This window comes from Schistocerca gregaria, chromosome 8 (genome assembly GCF_023897955.1).
Source record: "Schistocerca gregaria isolate iqSchGreg1 chromosome 8, iqSchGreg1.2, whole genome shotgun sequence".
NCBI classification, from domain to species: domain Eukaryota; kingdom Metazoa; phylum Arthropoda; class Insecta; order Orthoptera; family Acrididae; genus Schistocerca; species Schistocerca gregaria.
Genome location: NC_064927.1, coordinates 507,344,102 through 507,364,337, shown reverse-complemented (window position 1 = coordinate 507,364,337; position 20,236 = coordinate 507,344,102). Strand labels below are relative to the sequence as shown.

Genomic DNA, 20,236 nt, shown 5'->3' with positions numbered 1-20,236 from the left:
CTGCAACAGTCTGTAGCAGTTTGCATTTGTCTGCAACAGTCTGTACCAGTCTGCATTTGTCTGCAACAGTCCGTACCAGTCTGCATTTGTCTGCAACAGTCTGTACCAGTCTGCAACAGTCTATGGTCAAGTTTTAGTCTGCGCCCAATCAGATTAGCATCTTCCTGTACACAGCCATGAAGAGAAATGTATAGACACTTCGTCAAGTATCAGAGATATGTGAGAATAAGATTAACGTAACAAGACCAAAGGAACTTCAGATTGATAATTGTAAATAGCATCCAGAATAAAGTTATGTAATGTTTATGCTTGTTATTTTAATAAATGTGTGAGAAAATTAATCAAGTTCTGTTTAAAGTTGGTCACCGTCAATCTGCTACTCTAAGTTGCAAGTGGCATTTCTATCGCCTGACCAAACGGCAGAAGATAAACACGCCACGATAAGACCATTAGACATATCGCTGACACTCGCCTACTTCGATAGAGCGACAAGTCAAATAATCTGATGGTGTGAGTACCGAAGGTCTTACAGTACGCACACCACAACTACCCTTCAGGTCATCCTTTGCGTTCTCTGTCTAATTGTGAAATAATGCAAAACAGACTGGCAGAGAAGCCTTGACGTGACCCGATGCTGAAGTTCCGTGCCACTCATTGCGAATGCTCTGTGGGGTGTTTTGACGCCGGGTGCGAGTCGCCCTGGCATTAGATCTGCTAACTTCCGACTTGTGGCACGCAGCAGCAGTACGTCCGCTTGAGCCCCCCGCTGTGCAAGTCTGTGGTGGTGGTGGTGGTGGTGGTGGTAGAGGAGGCGGCTGTGCGCTTTCGAGACCGGTCGCGCTGCCAGCTAGAGCCGCCGTGGGCAGTGCCTCAGTGCCTCAGTGGCAGCGGCAGCGGGCGCCTCTGCACCAGGGCGAGTCAGCTGCGTCGGCGACATGACAGGTGGGTCCATCTTGCGTGCGGTGGTTGCGAAAACAAGGCAGCGTGTGGAGGAGCGAAAGGCAAGAGCTGCATATGCGAAGTGTGGTGGTACGACTGTAATCCGAAATGCACTTTTGGTTTCTTTATAGCTGTCACCTGAGTGTGTCGAAACACGACAGACGAACCGAACAGCGAACACGTAAGCTGAACACAGCGCTCTGAAATTATCGAAACAGTGGTATTTTTGTTCAGTTCAAAGAAGGCGGCGGACTTGCACCTGACTACACCTCTGTCGTCACTGCAGCGTTACAGTGCGAAGTACTCCTATAGAGCACGTTCCAGTGCTTCAGAAAGGTCACCGGCCTAGCGTTAGGCATGGAAGACCACGGTGTCAAGTAGATGCGATAGCTATCACCTATAATTGTACCTTTCACCGGTACGCGTATTATATAAAGTGCTGTTGAGAGTATGAGACGTTAGCTTCCCACTAGCAGATTCGGAACTATAGGCCTACATGCATTTCCAGTCGCGTACATCAAGAGATACTCACGTAATTCAAATTTTTCTAACTAATTATTTTGACAATAGTTCGTTAGTCTCTTTTTTTTCTCATTCCACGTAGGTCTGCACCGTATCATAAATAGACGTGCCAGTTTGGAGGGCAGACGGCCGAAACAGTTCGTGTTTATCTTGAATCGCTCTCAAATCTTCCTGTAGCATTCCCTATTTTCACAAGTTTTCTGCTGCGGAAAAAATCAGCATAAAATGAGTTCTAACATTTTATACAGTCTGAAACTAACGCTTGACATCTTACTATCGGGACTCTGTGACATCAACTAAGACATGAAAATATTTTGAGGGACAAAATTGTCTTAATCATTCAGATTATTTTCCTGTCACACTTCTTATTACCAGTTACCGAGGGCATACACATCATTGACGACCCTACTGTAAACGGTTTCATATGGAACTTCTACAGTTCCTTTGAACTCACTGTCTAGTGCATGCGAAAAAGAATTTAACTGCAAAAGAAACAAAACTCCACCGGAACAGGTCACGAAGGCCCAACGCTACCGACCGGCCGCCGTGTCATCCCCGCACGCTGGATGCGGACTGGAGGAGCATGTGGTCAGCACACCGCTCTCCCGGCCGTATGTCAGCCCGGAGCAGCTGCTTCTCCCTCAACTAGCTCCTCAGTTTGCTTCATTCAGGATGAGTGCACCCCGCTTAAGAACGGCGCTCCGCAGACCTCATGGTCAGCCATCCAAGTGCTAGCCCAGCCCGACAGCGCTTAACTTCGGTGTTCTGACGGGACTCGTGTTACCACTACGCGATTTTGTATATATCTAGTCATTAAAATTACTGGCTGAAGCGAACTATTTCCTACTATACCAATCAAAATTTTTTCCTAGCTAGTCAAAATTTACGTCATTGATGACGTACACCAACTCTCTAACAAACACCAGAGTAATCAGCTGATATTACGGGCAGTGCCGTACACCGCTCATCAACAGTCATAACGAAGGAAATACTCTTTCAGTATAAACTAACTTTTACGTCCTTACGTAAGGCGTTACCCACAATGAAATAAATGCAGTCCTCGTTGAGAACTCCAGTAGAGTCTCGTTGCACCTTTTGCATCACCCGTTTAATTCGAACCGCTTTCTGCGTTTACTGAAGGAGAGGATTCCAGCAAATTGCTGTCGACCTGCTAATTGCGCCTCCTTCGCGAGAAGCGGCGACTGAGCTCTGGACTTGCCTGCTGGACGGGCGGCGGCGGAGAATTCCAGCGCGGCGCTGCGTTCGCAAAACGCACGACGCTCGAGCCGGCCTTCCTATGCGCTCGCGTTACGCCAAGACTTTCTCCGTCCAGGAGGCGTGCCCGCCGCCGTACTTCGCCGGCGCTGCGCAGAAGAGGAAAGTGTGCGGCCTGGCGGCAGATTACAGCCGGCGACGCACGATTCACCACGGCTGTTCTTTACCCAACCGTGTGGGCATTATTGCAAGCTAGGACTGATGACCTCACAAGTTAAGTCCCATAGTGCTCAGACCCAGTTGAACCAGTTAATCGGTGATTTACGAGTCACAAGATTTATACACTTATGCTGTCATCTCCAGCCTTTAGTTATATAAATCAAACTGCAAATATATTTGGTAGTGACCGCCTCTCCTCACTTGTTCACTTGTATTGTGACGGTTTACTATCTAAGGTAATCAAGTGCCTATAGCTTTATACAGCCATCTAGCAATTTTCTAGAAACCTTTTTTCCTTTCGTTTCAGACAGACCATCTCATGACGACTCTTAAGAAAGAACGGTATGACAGGATTTGTGTGACCAGATGTTGGACACACAATAAGAGAATAAATTTCTTCAGTCAAAAATGCCATTCTGCTACTCGCTCCTCATCGCTCTTTCGTAGTTCACACCTTGGAACAAAGTATTCCCCGTAGAAACTTCAGCGGTAGTTATCTGACATACTGTAATGCTGAGCAAAACTTAAGGATGAAACTGATTTTCGCAATATGTGTCACTGCCAAGCAACGTAGTTCGATTAAACTTTAAGCTACATAGAAAGAACTGATACGGTAGAGCACAGAACATAACTGGGAGAAATATGCAATGAGACCAACAGAAACGACACTTTTATTGGAAGACAATAATTAAACTAAACTCACCGCAATGTATGATGGACACCTAGTCATTACAAAAGTCCATATATGTTTTTAACAGGATGTGTGGTCACCATGGACGGCAATGCATGCTCTTCAACGTGCTTACAAGCTGGTCATAAGGTTGTTGGGGCAGAGCGTTCGATTCCTCCAGCAGCGTGGTTGGCAACTTTAGGATACTCGTTGGTGCATATGGACGTACTGCAATGCGTCTAAACGTCGCATCCCGTACGTGCTCGATGGGATTTAAGTCGGTGTAATGGGCAGCCAAGTCCATTCACCGAGTATCTTCTCGTTCCAAGAGCTCGTCGACCTGTGCAGTTAGATTCGGTAACGCAATGTCATCCATAAAAATGGACTCGGAGCCGAAGGCACCCCTGAAAAGACGCGCATGGGGGAAGGAGAATACTGTCACAATGAAGTGGAGCAGCGAATGCACCGTGTTCAGGTATTTAGTGGTCAGCACGCCCATTCCTCCGCACGCGAGACCTGGACCACCGAGACTGTGATGTTCACAGTGCTCCACTTACCCTCATACGGTGAGAGATGGAAACACGTCAAATACCCAAGGACGCTATCGAGTATCATCATTTTGGTGCTCCAAGAGTCACAGTGTGCGAAGACATAATGGTACATGCGCCTACTGACCTCCAGAACACGGAACACTCACCCGTCACCCAAATCGTGACACTGTATTCCTTTCCTACGTGCGTCTTTTCCAGGGTGCATTCGACCCCGACTCTATTTCTATGGGTGACAAACACGCGACCGCATGTAACAATGTAAATGGAGGCCATCTTGGAACGAAAAGACAATTCGCGAATGGACTGCCCTGACCTTTCCCACCGAGCAAGCGTGGGATGGGATGGGATGGGAAGAAGTTCTGCAGCTCGTTCAGATGTACTGGTGACCATACAGGAGAAGTCAACCGCCGTGGTGGAAGAACTGAACGCCCTGCCACACGAAGATTTTACCAGCCCCGTGACCAGCAAGGGAGCGCGCTGGAGAGCGTACTTTGCCATCCGTGGTGGTCACACACCCAGGTAAGAACCACGTCCCGTCTTTTGTAGTGTCCAGTGGACCTTCACAAACCGCGGTGACAGTGTAATTATAGCTTTTGAATTAAAGTGCCGCTTCTGTTTGTCTCATTGCGTACATCTCTCGGTTACCTTCCGTATTATACTGTAGCAGGACTGAAGACTACAACAACAACAACAACATGTGACATTTCAATATAAAACCTGACATCGGCCACACAGAGCGTAAGAACGCCACGCACAGAGCTAGTGACTGTTCATGTAATATCACGAAGGTATTAGAGCAGTCTTCGTACGAATCGAGAGTCAGCTTCCTATATTGCAACTAATATTCAATGAAAGTCGATATCTGCCGATAGCTCCTAGTTGTAATATGATTTTTGTACCCATGAAAATAGATTTCGTCATTCAAAAGCTTTCTTCTGATCGTCTTTACGTTACACCTATTTCAGAATATGACTGCAGATGTGATTTATGGGACGGTGTGGACCAAGAAAAAAAAATCCTTTTCGTTTCACAGATTGGTTGATTTGTGGGATTAAAGGGACCAGACTACTACGGTCATCGGTCCCTTTTTCAAAAAAAAAAACTAAAACCACCCAAAGAGAAGAAAAACGAACAACAGGAAAGACGGCAGACGACACAGGACAAGAAATACTCAGACAAAGAACAGACAAAAGAAGGTAAAACCACTCAGAGTGTGGCGGTGGTTGGCCGACGATAGCGATAAAAAGGAAAAGCCAACCACCGAGAACACATTAAAAACTCAGTTTAAAATCGTAGGCCAAAGGCCAGAATCAACACAAAACATTAAAAAAAAAACAGGAACACTCTGATTAAATGATAAAAAAAACCCTGACCGAATAAAACGTAAAACTAAGTCAGCCATAGCAAAGTCATCTGTTAAAAGCGCAGGGAGCGTGTCAGGCAGTGCGGACGACTGCCTGAAACAGCTAAAAGTGGACAGTCCAATAACATGTGGACCACTGTCAAAACGGAGCCGCAGCGACATAAAGGTGGGTCCTCACGTCGCAAGAGGTGGCCGTGCGTCAGCCATGTGTGCCCAATGCGAAGCCGGCAGAGGACAACAGACTCCTTGCGAGAGGCCCGCAAGGAGGAGCGCCACACACCGGTAGCCTCCTTCGTGGCCCGAAGTTTGTTTCGTGAAGGCAGGGCGCGCCATTCAGTGTCCCAATGGTCCAGAATTTTGCTGCGTAGGAACGCTCGCAAATCTGTCTCCGGGAGGCCAATGTCCAGAGATGGTGTACTGGTGGCCTCTTTCGCCAGGCGGTCAACATTCTCATTGCCGGGTATCCCAACATGGCCAACGGGGTCCACACGAAGACCACAGACCTGCCGCTACGGGCGAGAGTATGCAGGGACTCCTGGATAGCCATCACCAGACGAGAACGAGGGAAACACTGGTCGAGAGCTCGTAAACCGCTCAGGGAATCGCTACAGATAACGAAGGACTCACCTGAGCAGGAGCGGATATACTCTAGGGCACGAAAGATGGCGACCAGCTCAGCAGTGTAAACACTGCAGCCAGCCGGCAACGAACGTTGTTCAGAATGGTCCCCTAGAGTTAGCGCATAATCAACACGACCAGCAACCATCGAACCGTCAGTGTATACAACGCCAGAGCCCTGATACGTGGCCAGGATGGAATAAAAGCGGCGTCGGAAGGCCTCCGGAGGGACTGAGTCCTTCTGGCCCTGTGCCAAATCGAGCCGAAGGCAAGGGCGAGGCACACACCACGGGGGTGTACGCAGAGGGGCCCGGAAAGGAGGTGGTACAGGGAAACACCCAAGCCAGGAAAGAAGCTGTTTGACTCGGACCGCGATCGTACAACCTGACCGGGGCCGACGTTCTGGCAGATGGACGACCGATTGCGGGAACAGGAGACGATAGTTGGGATGCCGAGGCGAGCTAAAGACGTGGGCAGCATAAGCGGCGAGCAAACGTTGGCGGCGTAACCGCAGGGGAGGGACACCTGCCTCCACAAGTATGCTGTCCACAGGGCTGGTCCGGAAGGCACCAGTGGCAAGGCGTATCCCGCTGTGTAGTATTGGGTCCAGCACCCGCAACGCAGATGGGGATGCTGAGCCATAAGCCAGACTCCCATAGTCCAGACGGGACTGGATTAACGCCTGGTAAAGCCGTAGGAGAGTAGATCGGTCGGCGCCCCATCTGGTGTGACTCAGGCATCGCAGAGCATTTACATGCCGCCAACACGCCTGTTTAAGCTGCCGAATATGAGGCAGCCAAGTCAACCGGGCATCAAAAACCACCCCCAAAAACCTATGTGACTCCACCACTGTAAGAAGCTCGCCGTCAAGATAAAGCCGCGGCTCCGGGTGAACAGTGTGTCGCCGGCAGAAATGCATAACGCAGGTCTTGGCTGCCGAAAACTGAAAACCATGCGCTACAGCCCAAGACTGCGCCTTGCGGATTGCGCCCTGTAGCTGACGTTCACCAGCTGCAATGCCAATAGAGCTGTAGTAAAGGCAGAAGTCGTCAGCATACAGGGAAGCGGAGACAGAATTTCCCACGGCCGCAGGGAGCCCGTTAATGGCTATTAAAAACAGGCAGACACTGAGATCAGAACCCTGTGGCACACCGTTCTCCTGGACTTGTGAGGAACTATATGAGGCCGCGACGTGCACGCGGAAGGTACGGTACGACAGAAAATTGCGGATATAGAGCGGCAGAGGGCCCCGAAGGCCCCATCCATGAAGCGTAGAAAGGATGTGATGACGCCATGTCGTATCATACGCCTTCCGCATGTCGAAAAAAAGACAGCGACCAGGTGCTGACCGCGGGCAAAGGCAGTACGGATGGCCGACTCCAGGCTCACCAGATTGTCGGCGACGGAGCGGCCTTTACGGAACCCACCCTGAGACGGAGCCAGAAGGCCTCGAGACTCCAGCACCCAATTCAAGCGCCGGCTCGCCATCCGTTCAAGCAACTTGCAAAGAACGTTGGTGAGGCTAATGGGACGGTAGCTGTCCACCTCCAAAGGGTTCTTCCCCGGTTTCAGAATGGGGACAACAAGACTATCCCGCCATTGCGACGGAAACTCACCCTCGACCCAAATGCGGTTGTAAAGGTCGAGGAGGCGTCGCTGGCAGTCCCCTGAAAGGTGCTTCAGCATCTGAGAGTGGATGCTATCTGGCCCAGGAGCTGTATCAGGACAAGCGGCGAGGGCACTGCGAAATTCCCACTCACTGAATGGAACATTGTACAATTCAGGATGGTGGGTGCGAAAAGAAAGACTCTGACGTTCTACCCGCTCTTTAATGGAGCGGAAGCCCAAGGAGTAGTTGGCAGAAGCGGAATTCAGAGCAAAGTGCTCTGCCAAGCGGTTTGCAATGACGTCGGAGTCAGTACAAACAGCTGCATTCAGTGAGAGCGCGGGGACGCTGACAGGGGTCCGATAGCCATAGAGGCGTCGAATCTTGGCCCAGACCTGCGATGGAGTGACATGGAGGCCAATGGAGGACACATACCGCTCCCAGCACTCCTGCTTGCGTTGGCGGATAATGCGGCGGGCTCGCTCACGCAGCCGTTTGAAGGCGATAAGGTGGTCGATTGAGGGATGTCGCTTGTGACGCTGGAGCGCCCGCCGGCGAGCTTTAATCGCTTCAGCGATCTCAGGCGACCACCAAGGCACAGTCCGCCGCCGAGGGGACCCAGAAGAACGGGGAATGGCAGATTCGGCGGCAGTAACGATGCCGGTGTGACCGATTGAACCACTGCATCAATGGCATCGTTAGAGAGAGGCTCAATAGCGGCAGTTGAGGACAACAAGTCCCAGTCAGCCTTATTCAGAGCCCATCTGCTATGGCGCCCAGAAGACTGACGCTGTGGCAGTGACAGAAAGATCGGAAAGTGGTCAGTACCACACAGGTCGTCATGCACACTCCATTGGACAGACGGTAAGAGGCTAGGGCTACAGATGGAAAGGTCAATGGCGGAGTATGTGCCATGCGCCACACTGAAGTGTGTGAAGGCACCATCATTTAAGATAGAGAGATCGAGCTGCGCCAATAAATGCTCAACGATGGCGCCTCGACCTGTTGCCACTGACCCACCCCACAGATGGTTATGGGCGTTAAAGTCGCCCAGTAACAGGAAAGGTGGAGGCAATTGAGCTATCAGAGCAGCCAGGACATGCTGCGTGACATCACCATCCAGTGGAAGGTAAAGACTGCAGACGGTAACAGCCTGTGGCGTCCACACCCGGCCAGCGACAGCCTCTAAAGTTGTGTGGAGAGGTACAGACTCGGTGTGAAGAGAGTTCAGGACATATATGCAGACGCCACCAGACACCCTTTCATAAGCTGCCCGGTTCTTATAATAACACCGATAGCCACGGAGGGCGGGGGTTCGCATTGCCGGAAATCAAGTTTCCTGCAGAGCAATGTAGAGGAAAGGGTGAAGGCTGATAAGTTGGCGCAGCGCAGCTAGATGGTGGAAGAAACCGCTGCAGTTCCACTGGAGGATGTTGTCCATGGCCGAGAAAGGCGTGACGGGACTGGGAAGGCAGATTACGCCGCTGGGTCACCTGCTGCCTCTGATTTAGCACATGTGATAGTGCTTTCCATGGCGTCTGAGGGACCGGCGAGATCGAGGTCCTCAGCGGACGCCAGAATCTCCACCTCGTCCTCAGACGCAGAGCTGGAAGGTTGAGGTGGAGTAGGAGCCATCGCAGGTGTCTTGGTCTTACGAGGCTTCAGTGTCGTTTTGTCTCGCTGTTCCTTCGGTTGCCGACGTTGAGAGGGCTGATTGGCGTCAGTCTCCGGAACCGAAGGTGATCGCGAAGCTCGACGACCAGAGACCTGTGGCTTCTTCAGCCACTGGTGGGTGTCTGCTGTGCCGCTGGTAGGAACCTGGGAAGGGAGTGACCCAAGGGATCCCGTCCAAGCGAGAGAAGCCGAAGAAGACTTACGCTTCTCCGGCTTAGCAGTGGGGACTGGTGTCCCCGGTGGTTTAGTGGGTGCTGCTCCCGAGGTAGATGGTGTGGGAGCAACAGCAAGAGAAGGGGCCCCCATCGTCAAGGGGGCAGGTGAGGTCCTCTGACGCTGAGAGCTGACTGTCTGTGGTGCAGCTAAAGGAGCTGGAGTAGGAGTGACAGTGGAGGCATAAGATGACATCATGCGCACGGGATATAGCCGTTCAAATTTCCGCTTAGCCTCAGTGTAAGACAGTCGGTCCAGGGTCTTATATTCCATGATTTTGCGTTCTTTCTGTAAGATCCTGCAGTCTGGCGAGCAAGGTGAATGAGGCTCTCCACAGTTGACACAGGTGGAAGGTGGAGCACATGAAGTATCGGGATGAGATGGGCGTCTGCAATCTCGACATGTGAGGCTGGAAGTACAGCGGGAAGACATATGGCCGAGCTTCCAGCACTTAAAGTACCGTATCGGGGGAGGTATATAGGGCTTGACATCACAACGGTAGACCATCACCTTGACCTTCTCCGGTAATGTATCACCCTCGAAGGCCAAGATGAAGGCACCGGTAGCAACCTGACTGTCCCTCGGACCCCGATGAACGCGCCGGACGAAATGAACACCTCTACGCTCTAAGTTGGCGCGCAGCTCGTCATCAGACTGCAGAAGTAGGTCCCTATGGAAAATAACACCCTGGACCATATTTAAACTCTTATGTGGTGTGATGGTAACGTTAACATCCCCCAACTTGTCACAAGCAAGCAACCTGCGTGACTGGGCGGAGGATGCTGTTTTTATCAAAACTGACCCAGAGCTCATTTTAGACAAGCCCTCCACCTCCCCAAACTTGTCCTCCAAATGCTCTACAAAGAACTGAGGCTTCATGGATACGAAGGATTCCCCATCAGATCTGGTACAGACGAGATACCTGGGCGAATACATGTCACTATCATTCATTGCCTTTCGTTCCTCCCATGGTGTGGCCAGGGATGGGAACGATTTGGAGTCATAAACGTTAGCTTTAAAATGAGCTCTTGAACGCTTAGAGACTGCTGGTGGCTGGCCGCCAGCAAGAGATGATGTATCACGCTTCATTGCGGGACATCTGCCCTGATGCCATCTACTCCGACCGAGGGCCCTCCCCACGGGCGCCACCCAGCCACAGCAAGAGCCACCTGGCAGGATGGCCATTGCCGGGAGTCCTGATGCCCCAGGGAGATGGGCATCTACTCCTTGGTATACATGGGGAGTAAACGGCGCAGGCATCAGTAGAGCGATCCCTGTGTTGTCAGGGGGCTACAACCAACAGGGTACATAGCAGTCCCACCACAACGGACTGGCTAGCGTGCTGGATCTTAGGTGCAAAAATGTATAAGGTCGTCGTCGCAGCGAAAAGCAACACTGCACAGTGCAGCGTGGTAATGGCACCCAGGGACGTATCCTCGCCCAAGAGATGGGAAACGAGCGGGACATCATTGCAACGACGAGAAAGCCGGCTAAATGTCTCAATGCACGACAGATACTGTGCACCATGTAAGGCGCCCTTCCCCAAGTGTCTCGCTCTTCGGAACAATTTAGAAAGATGGAGGTCAAACCCGAGAGGGGACCATCATATGAGGCCAAAAAGGTTGAGACTCCTTTTAGTCGCCTCTTACGACAGGCAGGAATACCGCGGACCTATTCTTACCCACGAACCCGCAGTGGGGTCGTTTCACAGAAAATCGTTGAATAACTAACAGACTTCTACACACATTTCTCAGTGACAGGTAATTGTCATTCGTCCTCAAGTTTCACCAAGTCAACTAGTTTATTATCCACAGAGAGACTGCGTTGTAAAACATTTTGGAGTTATTTAAACGACGTTAAATTTCGCCGCGCGGGGTAGCCGGCGGGCTGTGCCGCCTTGCCACGGTTCGTGCGTCACCCCTCGTCGGAGTTTGGAGTCCTCCCTTGGGCGTGGGTGTGTGTTGTCCTTAGTGTAAGTTAGTTTACGTTAGGTTAAGTAGTGTGTAAGCCTAGAGACCGATGACCTCAGCAGTTTGGTCCCACAGAACTTACCACAAATTTAAAAAAAAAAAAGTTAAATTTCAAAGTAACGAAGCAAGAAAAACATAGTGCATTTTGGTACAGATTCTTCATAAACGGCTACCTCTGTGTTAATTTTTTTCCCTCCCAGGCCAACGGATTACGCTATAAGTGTAATAAGATACGAGTTTTACCCCACAACTATAATTGCAAGTAGTTGTGCTCATGCAGTGCTTAGATAAGTCAGCCAAAAGCGACATTTTCGCTGAAATAGTGATTCTTTGGAAATGAGTATCGGTGGAAGAGGCGAAAATATAAGGTTGGTGCATAAGTTCGAAGCGTTTTTGTTTTACTTGTTTTTATTCACGTCGCTATGGGTTTATTTACCAATTTCCATTTCTTATTTGTAGCTCATTGTTTCTATTTGAGTTTCTCATTCGGAGATAGCGATTGGAGCTGAGCCAAGTGAAAAATCGGAACATTTCCCACACATTCTTCTGTTTGAGTGCAATACAGGGGTGACAGCAAATGAGGCAGCTAGAAACATTTGTGTCATGCTTAGGGTAAAAATGAAATGATCGTATGGCATTTACTGGCCGGGATATCACCTTTGGGGTTCGGCCGCCGTGTTGAAAGTTGACGCGACTTCGACGACTTGCGTGTAGTGATGATGGACACACAACATCCAGTCTGTGCCGGAATCGAACCCGGACCACCTTGCGTGGTAGGTGATAACGCTACCGCTGCGCTACGGAGGCGCACATGTATACGGTAATGCCTTTGCAGAAAGCATGGCAAGAAAATGGTTTTCTCGTTTCACGGAAGATAGTTTAGACATCAGTGACACTCCATGTTCAGGAAGATCTTCGAGGATTGATGAAGATCGCTTAAACGCATTAATCCACAAAGATCCACATCACTTTACTCGAAAATTGGAAAATGTGATGAAATGTTAGTATCCCTTCATCGTGCGACTTTTGCGTGGAATGAGGTAGGTTCAAAAATGGGGTGTATGTGTACCACATGCTCTAAGCCAAAATCACAAAAATCAGCGGGTGGCCATAAGTGCATTCGTAGTTGCTCAGCATCAGTTGACTCGTGAACAACGTCGACCATTTCTATTTTGTATCGTCACTGGTGACGAGAAATGACGTCTTCATGCTAACATAAGGAATGGATGAGCACAAAGAAAGCAGCAACTCCTCCTACAAAGACCTGAGCGAAACCAATAAAAGATAAAGATATGCATCTGGTGGAATTGCTTCCCCGAGATATAACCATCGCTGCTGAAATTTATCGACAACAACTACAACGTCTGGCAGACGCAATCCAAGAATAACGATTAGGAAGAGTGTGCGAAGTGAGGCCATTCCGCGAACGCGCTAAAAAAAAAAAAAACACTGTACAGGAGTTGCGTTGGGAAGTCATTCCGAGCCTATCTTATTCACTTGATCTTGCGCCCTCGGATTTTCACCTTTCCCGCTCTCCGTCGAACAAGCTTCAGTGAACTCTCTCTTTCAGGATGAAAATGCGCTCCGAACACTGCTCGACGAGTTCTTCGCTTCAAAACCACCTGATTTACACAGTCACGGAAACGGAAAGTTACCACAGCATTGGCAGACATGCAAATACTGAAGGAGAATATATTATTGATGCCTAAAGTCTCTGCTATGTCTATCTGTTGTGTTTATTAGAACTTAGAGACGCTACGAACTTATGCAGCAATCCAATAAATCACAAATGAAAGAAGATGTGATGAACTCAACGAAAAAATAAAATAAAGCTCTCTCTCTTCTTTTCTCTTTCTGTTGAAACACCCCCGTTTAATTCCTTTACTGGGTTTTGCATGATTTACTGGAGCCGCCAAGCAGTTAATTATTATGATTATATATGACCGTGTGGTTAATGGAGGAAAGGCTATCGGTTTTTCTGCTGTGGTTTCGGAGGTATTTCAACAGAGTGCGCCTGTTAGTCGAATGATTGAAAGTCTATTATTAAGGACGACAAAGGTTGCGATGTACAAACTGTATTGTATTTTCTACGAACACACAAATTCTGAGACAGTTGCTACCTTCGACTTACACGTCTAATTACAGTTATATCTTTTTATTGATGGCTTATTTTCAGTGCTTCGTCACACGCAATGCTGATGGTTAACATTCACAACAATCCTCACTGCAATCCATGGTTGTTGCTGGCCGACGCGGTTGACGTGGAACACGTAATCCGGCACTTGTCACTCTCTGTTTCATATCACTCGCGAATCGGTATTAGTGAGGGTCAACCCCACGACGATCAGGGAGACGCGCTCACTCGTCATACTCCGGTGACTTTCACCGTTTACAGCTCACTCGACCACCATTCTTGCCCGTCTCTCCCACACTACTGGTCACGCGACATAGTCCAGTGCTGCTCTGCACCCGACGCTCGTCTCACTGCCTTCTGCAGCGCTCGACAATCGACTCCTGTCTGCTATCGACCCGAGCGTCGGATACTAGCATCTATGTTCGTGGGATCACGGATCCCTTACACTGTCTCTCTACACAGTATCTAGAGGACTTACAGTTTTCTTGGTTATGTTCGACTACCCCACGTAACATACCTAGATGAAGCTCCTCTCGGCCTAGTGCCAGGTTCCCAGAAGCTCGCTACCATTAACTTGCCCTGCCACACCCCGGCTTCAGTGGTGCAGTCCTCCTGCAGAACGCACAGTGGTGGGACGCTGGCTCGCTGGCGCCCTTGACCGCCGTGGCGGCCAGCGGAGCAGGGATCCCCGCCAACACTGTCATGGCCGTGCCGCCCGGCAGAGACGCAGCCTGCCACAATCTTTACGTTCGTGCCTCTACTCCTGGCGTTACATTCACTGCTCCACAGGCGCAACGTAACTGTAGCTCACAGCACGTTCACGAATCGAGGACGTTTCTAGTGTTTCATAAACCTTTCAAGATCGAGAAAAAAAGGTGCATGGCAGTACGTAACATGGGCAGTATCTTGCTATGAGCTTTACACTCCTTCGCTCTTGCAGAAGAAGGAAGAGACCACCATACTGTTGCTTTCTCTGCCACCTTCGCCAATTTTGCAGCCTTCCCAATTTGTTCCAGTTCCCAAAAATCGATATAAATAAAAATCGCAGACTGACGAAACTCCGGAAGATCTTCATGAATTGCTTTCAAATTTTGACACAACTTTGCATTCGAATATTTAAGTGTTTTTATATACTGGAACACTATCTGTTAAACATGTACTATATAAGTAATAGAAGGGAGAAACGTTTGAAAATGTAAATGCTGGTTTGTTCAAAATCGTTTATCTGTGAAAGTGCTTGACCGGTTGCTTTGAAATTTTGACAACGTTGAATTCCAATACGGACGTGTTTTTACGTGCCCAATTCTTTAACATATGTTTATTTTAATACATATATGAAGTATATGTAACACATAAAGGGAAAATATTGTTTCCAAGAATCTCATGATGTACCTTTACGACTGACTGCATGTTTTTACATGATAATGTAACAAACGTTTGGACTTATACAGTCAATACACTTTTTAATACATATATATAATTGTCAGCGAATAACAAAGTTGTACTTATGGTTTATTGGTTCATGATTAGAATACTACTACAGAATCTGAATATGCAATAACAATAAACAAAGCGCAAAGGTCAGGGAAAGAGGACAGAGGAAATGGACAGAGGAGTGGGAGGAAATGGACATAGAAAACGAGAAGGAGGAAGTAGAGAGAGAGAGAGAGAGAGAGAGAGAGAGAGAGAGGGCAGCAGGAGATCGATGGTGAGGGAGTGGAAGAGAAGGACAGAGAGAGGGAGCAGGTGATAGGCAAAGAAAGAAGGAGGGGAGGCATAGAGAGGCCAAGGAGAAAAGGAGATTAGGAATTATATCCAAGTCTCATACATATTAGAAACGTGTGCTTTCTCTTTTCTTTCTTTCTTTCCCATTTAAGCAGATTGAGCCACAGCGAAGTGTGCCCGCATGCAGCTCATTCTCCTCTTCACTCTAGAGCTAAGACACTACTGCGGATACAACATTCCCACATGCCTGATGTGTTCTCATTTGTGCTTTCAGTAACGGAAACCTACATTGTCAATGATCTTTACCTTCATCTTCAAGTGGACGCATCTCCGTTGGAACGCATTTCCGGCCATACGTCCACATGGTCTTTTTTGCGCCTTGTCCTCTCGGGGACTGTCTCCTTCAGTTTTTTCCCACTCCGCAGACCCGGGCTGTATACGTGAGCTTGGACGGCCGCGCCTCGCTGCTCAGGGACGGGTTTGCCGGACGCCTGTGGCGGCGGAGCGACCGGATCGGAGCACTTTCTCCGCTGACCCTCGCGAGAAAGCCGCGTGCGATATTCACCGCGTCCCAGGCACCTACCTCGCCCCTTGTCTGCGGGAACCAGAGCGCCACTTTCACGACCACACGACCAGCTGACCACTGCTCGACCGTGGTGCCTTCACTTGCTGGCAGCGAAGTCGCCGATTACACGCCTCAGCCTTTAGCCATCCTCACACGAAACACTGCCTCGAAAGCGGAAGTGGTTTCCAGTGTCATTAGTAAATATTCGTAAGCTGCTTCTACACGGTAGCCAACTGAATTAATTACACTGGCACAAAACCTACGGGGATTAATTGAATGAAAATGTCATCATCAATGAAAAGCAGTGTCTGGTTAACAAGACGGTAAGAGTCGAACCTGGAACTCGTCTTAATCGTTAGGCTACCTGAGCACCCTCTGAGGACTCACAGTGTTGCTGATGGTTCCTCCCCTTGCTTGCGAACAAACAAACATGGCTCGCCATTCCGGTCCATCAGAAATTTTGGAATTTTATGGGACCAGACTGCTGAGGTCACTGGTCCCTTGGCTTTCTCACTGCTTAATCTAACGTAAACTAACTTAGGCTGAGGACAACACAAACAGCCTTGCCCGAGGGAGGACTCGCACGTCCGACAGGGAGAGCCGCGCGAACCGTGGCAACGCGCCTCAGACCTGTGTGTACACCGCGCAGCGGTCCATCAGAGGAACGCACATAAAGCAGGATCGTGGGTCACATTCTCAAGGGGTTCATTGCAATTGATTGAAATCACTAAAATGAAATGTATGCAGTCAGTAGAGACTAAATCTGTGTCGTCTCTCGACATCGAATTAACAGGAATACACAAGCGACAAACAAAGTTTATTCATGTTTTTATAGAATGGATAAGGGGGACTGCTTGCAAAAAGCTATATATCTGCATTCGAGTCTTGGCTTTTTACAAATTTTCGTTAGTCGCCACGTATTTATCACATCGATGTTGCTCCTGGAAAATAATTCACACGCAGTAGCTCGGTTAGCGTTGCTTACTACTGATGAGGGAAATGGCGCTTATGACCGCAGCTGTTTTGCGACCTAAAGCGACAACCAACAAAGTGACGATGGGAAGAAGATGGTGGAGAACGGCAGAGCCGTGAAGAAAAAAAAAAATACGAGGAAAACTTTTGAACATTTACGGCAACCTAAAAGTATGTGTCCGGCCTGGAATTGATCACGGATCTGTTTTTGATCGAAGGCAATAGACTATCAAACTTAAACGCTAATCATACATGTCTCATCAAAAACCTCTGTGCTTGTGACATGTTTTTCTAAATATCTGCCCAGTACAAGTTAAACAACGTGTAACGCCTATCTTCATAATCAATGGAGATGATTCTGCCACCCCTTGTGTGACGCCTACTTACATAATCAATGGAGATGATTCTGCCACCCCTTGTGTAACGTATATGAAGAAGATTATATTTGTAAGCGTAAGTTACTGGGCACACACTCTAAAAAGACCTTCTCTGACGTGGGTGACGGGATTAGTAGAATCGATTGAAATCTGATAATGGTTGGTTGTTTTGGGGAAGGAGACCAGACAGCGAGGTCATCGGTCTCATCGGATTAGGGAAGGATGGGGAAGGAAGTCGGCCGTGCCCTTTGAAAGGAACCATCCCGGCATTTGCCTGGGGCGATTTAGGGAAATCACGGAAAACCTAAATCAGGATGGCCGGACGCGGGACTGAACCGTCGTCCTCCCGAATGTGAAGTCTGTTAATCTCCAGAGACGTTGTTTACTAATTGCTGACAACTTCAGCTACCAGGAAAAGCACTGTTTACTGTGTCTAAAATCTCAATACATTGCGGAGACTCAGAAACTCGATTTCCGCACCAAGTCTATGCTTTCGTAGTCTCTGACACGACTTGGTTCTTTGTTGCCTGCTGACTGAAGCTGGCAGCTACCAAAGAGACGTCACCACTGACTGACGCCATTCCATTTCCTGCCCGCCGCGAATTCGTATTTCGCGCTTCAACCATTGTGCTCTGTAGGCGAAAAAGAATTTTCCGGCAAAGCCACAGATGATCTGGAACCGTGACTTGAGGATTGTTGGCGTCGCAAGTGTGAGCGAGCGTTACATTCCAGAACAGCCGCCAAGAAAGAGAGCGCATGACGTCACCGCGTTCCTTCGCCGCACACCGAACCCATGGCGACTGCTTTATGCTCCATCACAAAAGCACCATTCGTTTACCACGACTTGAGCCTCGCCGTCTGACATTTCCGATTCCAGAGTCGTCCTCTAACACTCAAAATGAAACATGCGACTTGTCGTTAAAGCCAGTGTACGTAACTGTTAGAAAAAGTGTTGAACAAATCTTACAATAAATTTATTTGCCGATTTAGCTCTTCACACAATTCTGTAACGTGTATAATTTTTACTAATTCTGGTTGTCTGGCAATCAGCCATTCTTTGTGATTTACTGTGAGTCGGTTCCATACATTTACTTTCAATTATTCTACGCCGTCAGATAAAGTTATTTTTCTCTGATAAACAGGTAGCGTTTAAATGGTCAACGTTTCGTTTACTTGTTAACGAGTATCTACCACGGTGTTTAACGATGGTGCACAAAATGCCTGAAGTCGAACTGTCATTCTCAAACTGTCGTCCCGAACGATGATGTTAGCTTCACTATTCTAGTTGTAGACTGAGTATTGTTAAGCAATCCAGGCAAAGCGTACGACGTCTTCTCGTCGACCACAAGTGTCTTCAGTGTGGTGCGAGCAGTGACGTTATCTGCTCAAATAGTTATACAGTTTCAGGGATGTCTTCCATACTGCATCTACGTGAACTGTTTCAGAATAGAGGTGAAGTTGAGACTCGGCATTCTGTTATGTATCTTGTCAGTCTAAAACGTACTTCAACGGCTCCTCAACTGAACAAACTACGTTCTGAAAGCTCATTCCAATTGTGTCGTTTTTTTCCACACTGTTAAGGCTAATTCCCACCACCGTGTTACGGGATTTCGATCAACTTTCATCAGACGGGAGAGCAAACAGTTACGACATTTTCTTCGATACGGTGTCTTAAACGAGTTACATAAAACAAAAAAAGTGAAGTCAGTCAATTGCTGGTAGGCTTCACTCTCACCAGCCAGGTCAAAGGCTGACACAGTCGGCGCAATAGATCGCAGAAGCTTCAGAGCAACTTTCCCCCCTATTAGCAATTCCAATGGACCCCGTTAGCAGCCATGACGGACACATGGACACAGTTCTGCCTCCTGTATACCCCATTTATAGGCTTACTTTCCTGTCTGGATTATAACGGTCATTCAGTCGTCCTCCACTGATGGAATTTTGTCCTGAAGCCCCCCCCCCCCCCCCCCCCCCCGCACACGTTCTGTACGTCCTCGGATGGCAGTATGAATACTGGCTGATACTCTCATGTATGATTTTTTTTAATTTTAAAATATTATAAGATGCAAATCCATCTCTCGGTTTTGCGGGGGTACCAGGCACGCTGCTGACTCAATATCTCTCGGACCCGTACGCTTTAAAAGTGTGGGCGGCTTACAGCTGCGACGAGGTGCAGCGTAAACGCGATGCGCTTATATTCATTTCTTTATACGGAATATACGTCTTTTCATTTCTCACTACTACGTAACGCCGTTAAGTACACAGGAAGAGTCGAAGTTTTATATTAGTTCACGTGATCATGTACCGACAATCTGTTTAAAACTACAATAATTACTACACATCTATTTGATTAACAGGGCAGTAATTTACCACTGTATTAATGTAAAAACCATTTTCAGTGTACTCTGTTCCTACCAAATAATATAACGATATCACTTTCAGATTCTTATAAAATTATGCACTATAAATAAATATGAACTATAAAATACGTCATCTTGCAATCGTATTGGGAACTGACGTTATAATATTAAAATAAACATAATTATTTCTACTCACCTTATTCGATTCAACTAGCAAGTGTTAGAGCAGAAATAACGCCAGAGGCGATGACATCCTGAAGCCATAATACGAATTTTCTCAGTGCACTAAAATAGTGAGTGTCTGCAAGCGTAATTTTTAATGCACGAAGTGTTTTTCCAGATAATTTGTCGTGCCACAACTCCGTGAGCATTTGACAGCAAATCATTTCATCGGTTGATCAGAGCAGTAAAGTGCTAATATTTCACAATGTGTTGATGTGTGTCTCTTACTATATTCTACATTTTTATTATGTAAATGAAGGTGGAGGGGGAGAAAGGAAAAGGAAGGGAGGGGAGGGGAGGGGAAGTAAATAATGATACCAA

The 20,236-nt window shown here is 48.2% G+C and overlaps 1 protein-coding gene across 1 annotated transcript in view; it reads left to right on the top strand.

Moving 5' to 3' along the window:
* The first annotated feature begins 861 nt into the window (after nucleotides 1-861).
* The window catches only part of LOC126283973 (glucose dehydrogenase [FAD, quinone]-like), a 148,475-nt gene continuing 129,100 nt past the window's right edge, over nucleotides 862-20,236 (top strand). The window contains exon 1 of the mRNA XM_049982432.1: nucleotides 862-942. Within this exon, the coding sequence (XP_049838389.1) occupies nucleotides 936-942 (7 nt within the window). The 5' untranslated portion in view covers nucleotides 862-935. The remainder of the gene's footprint in view (nucleotides 943-20,236) is intronic.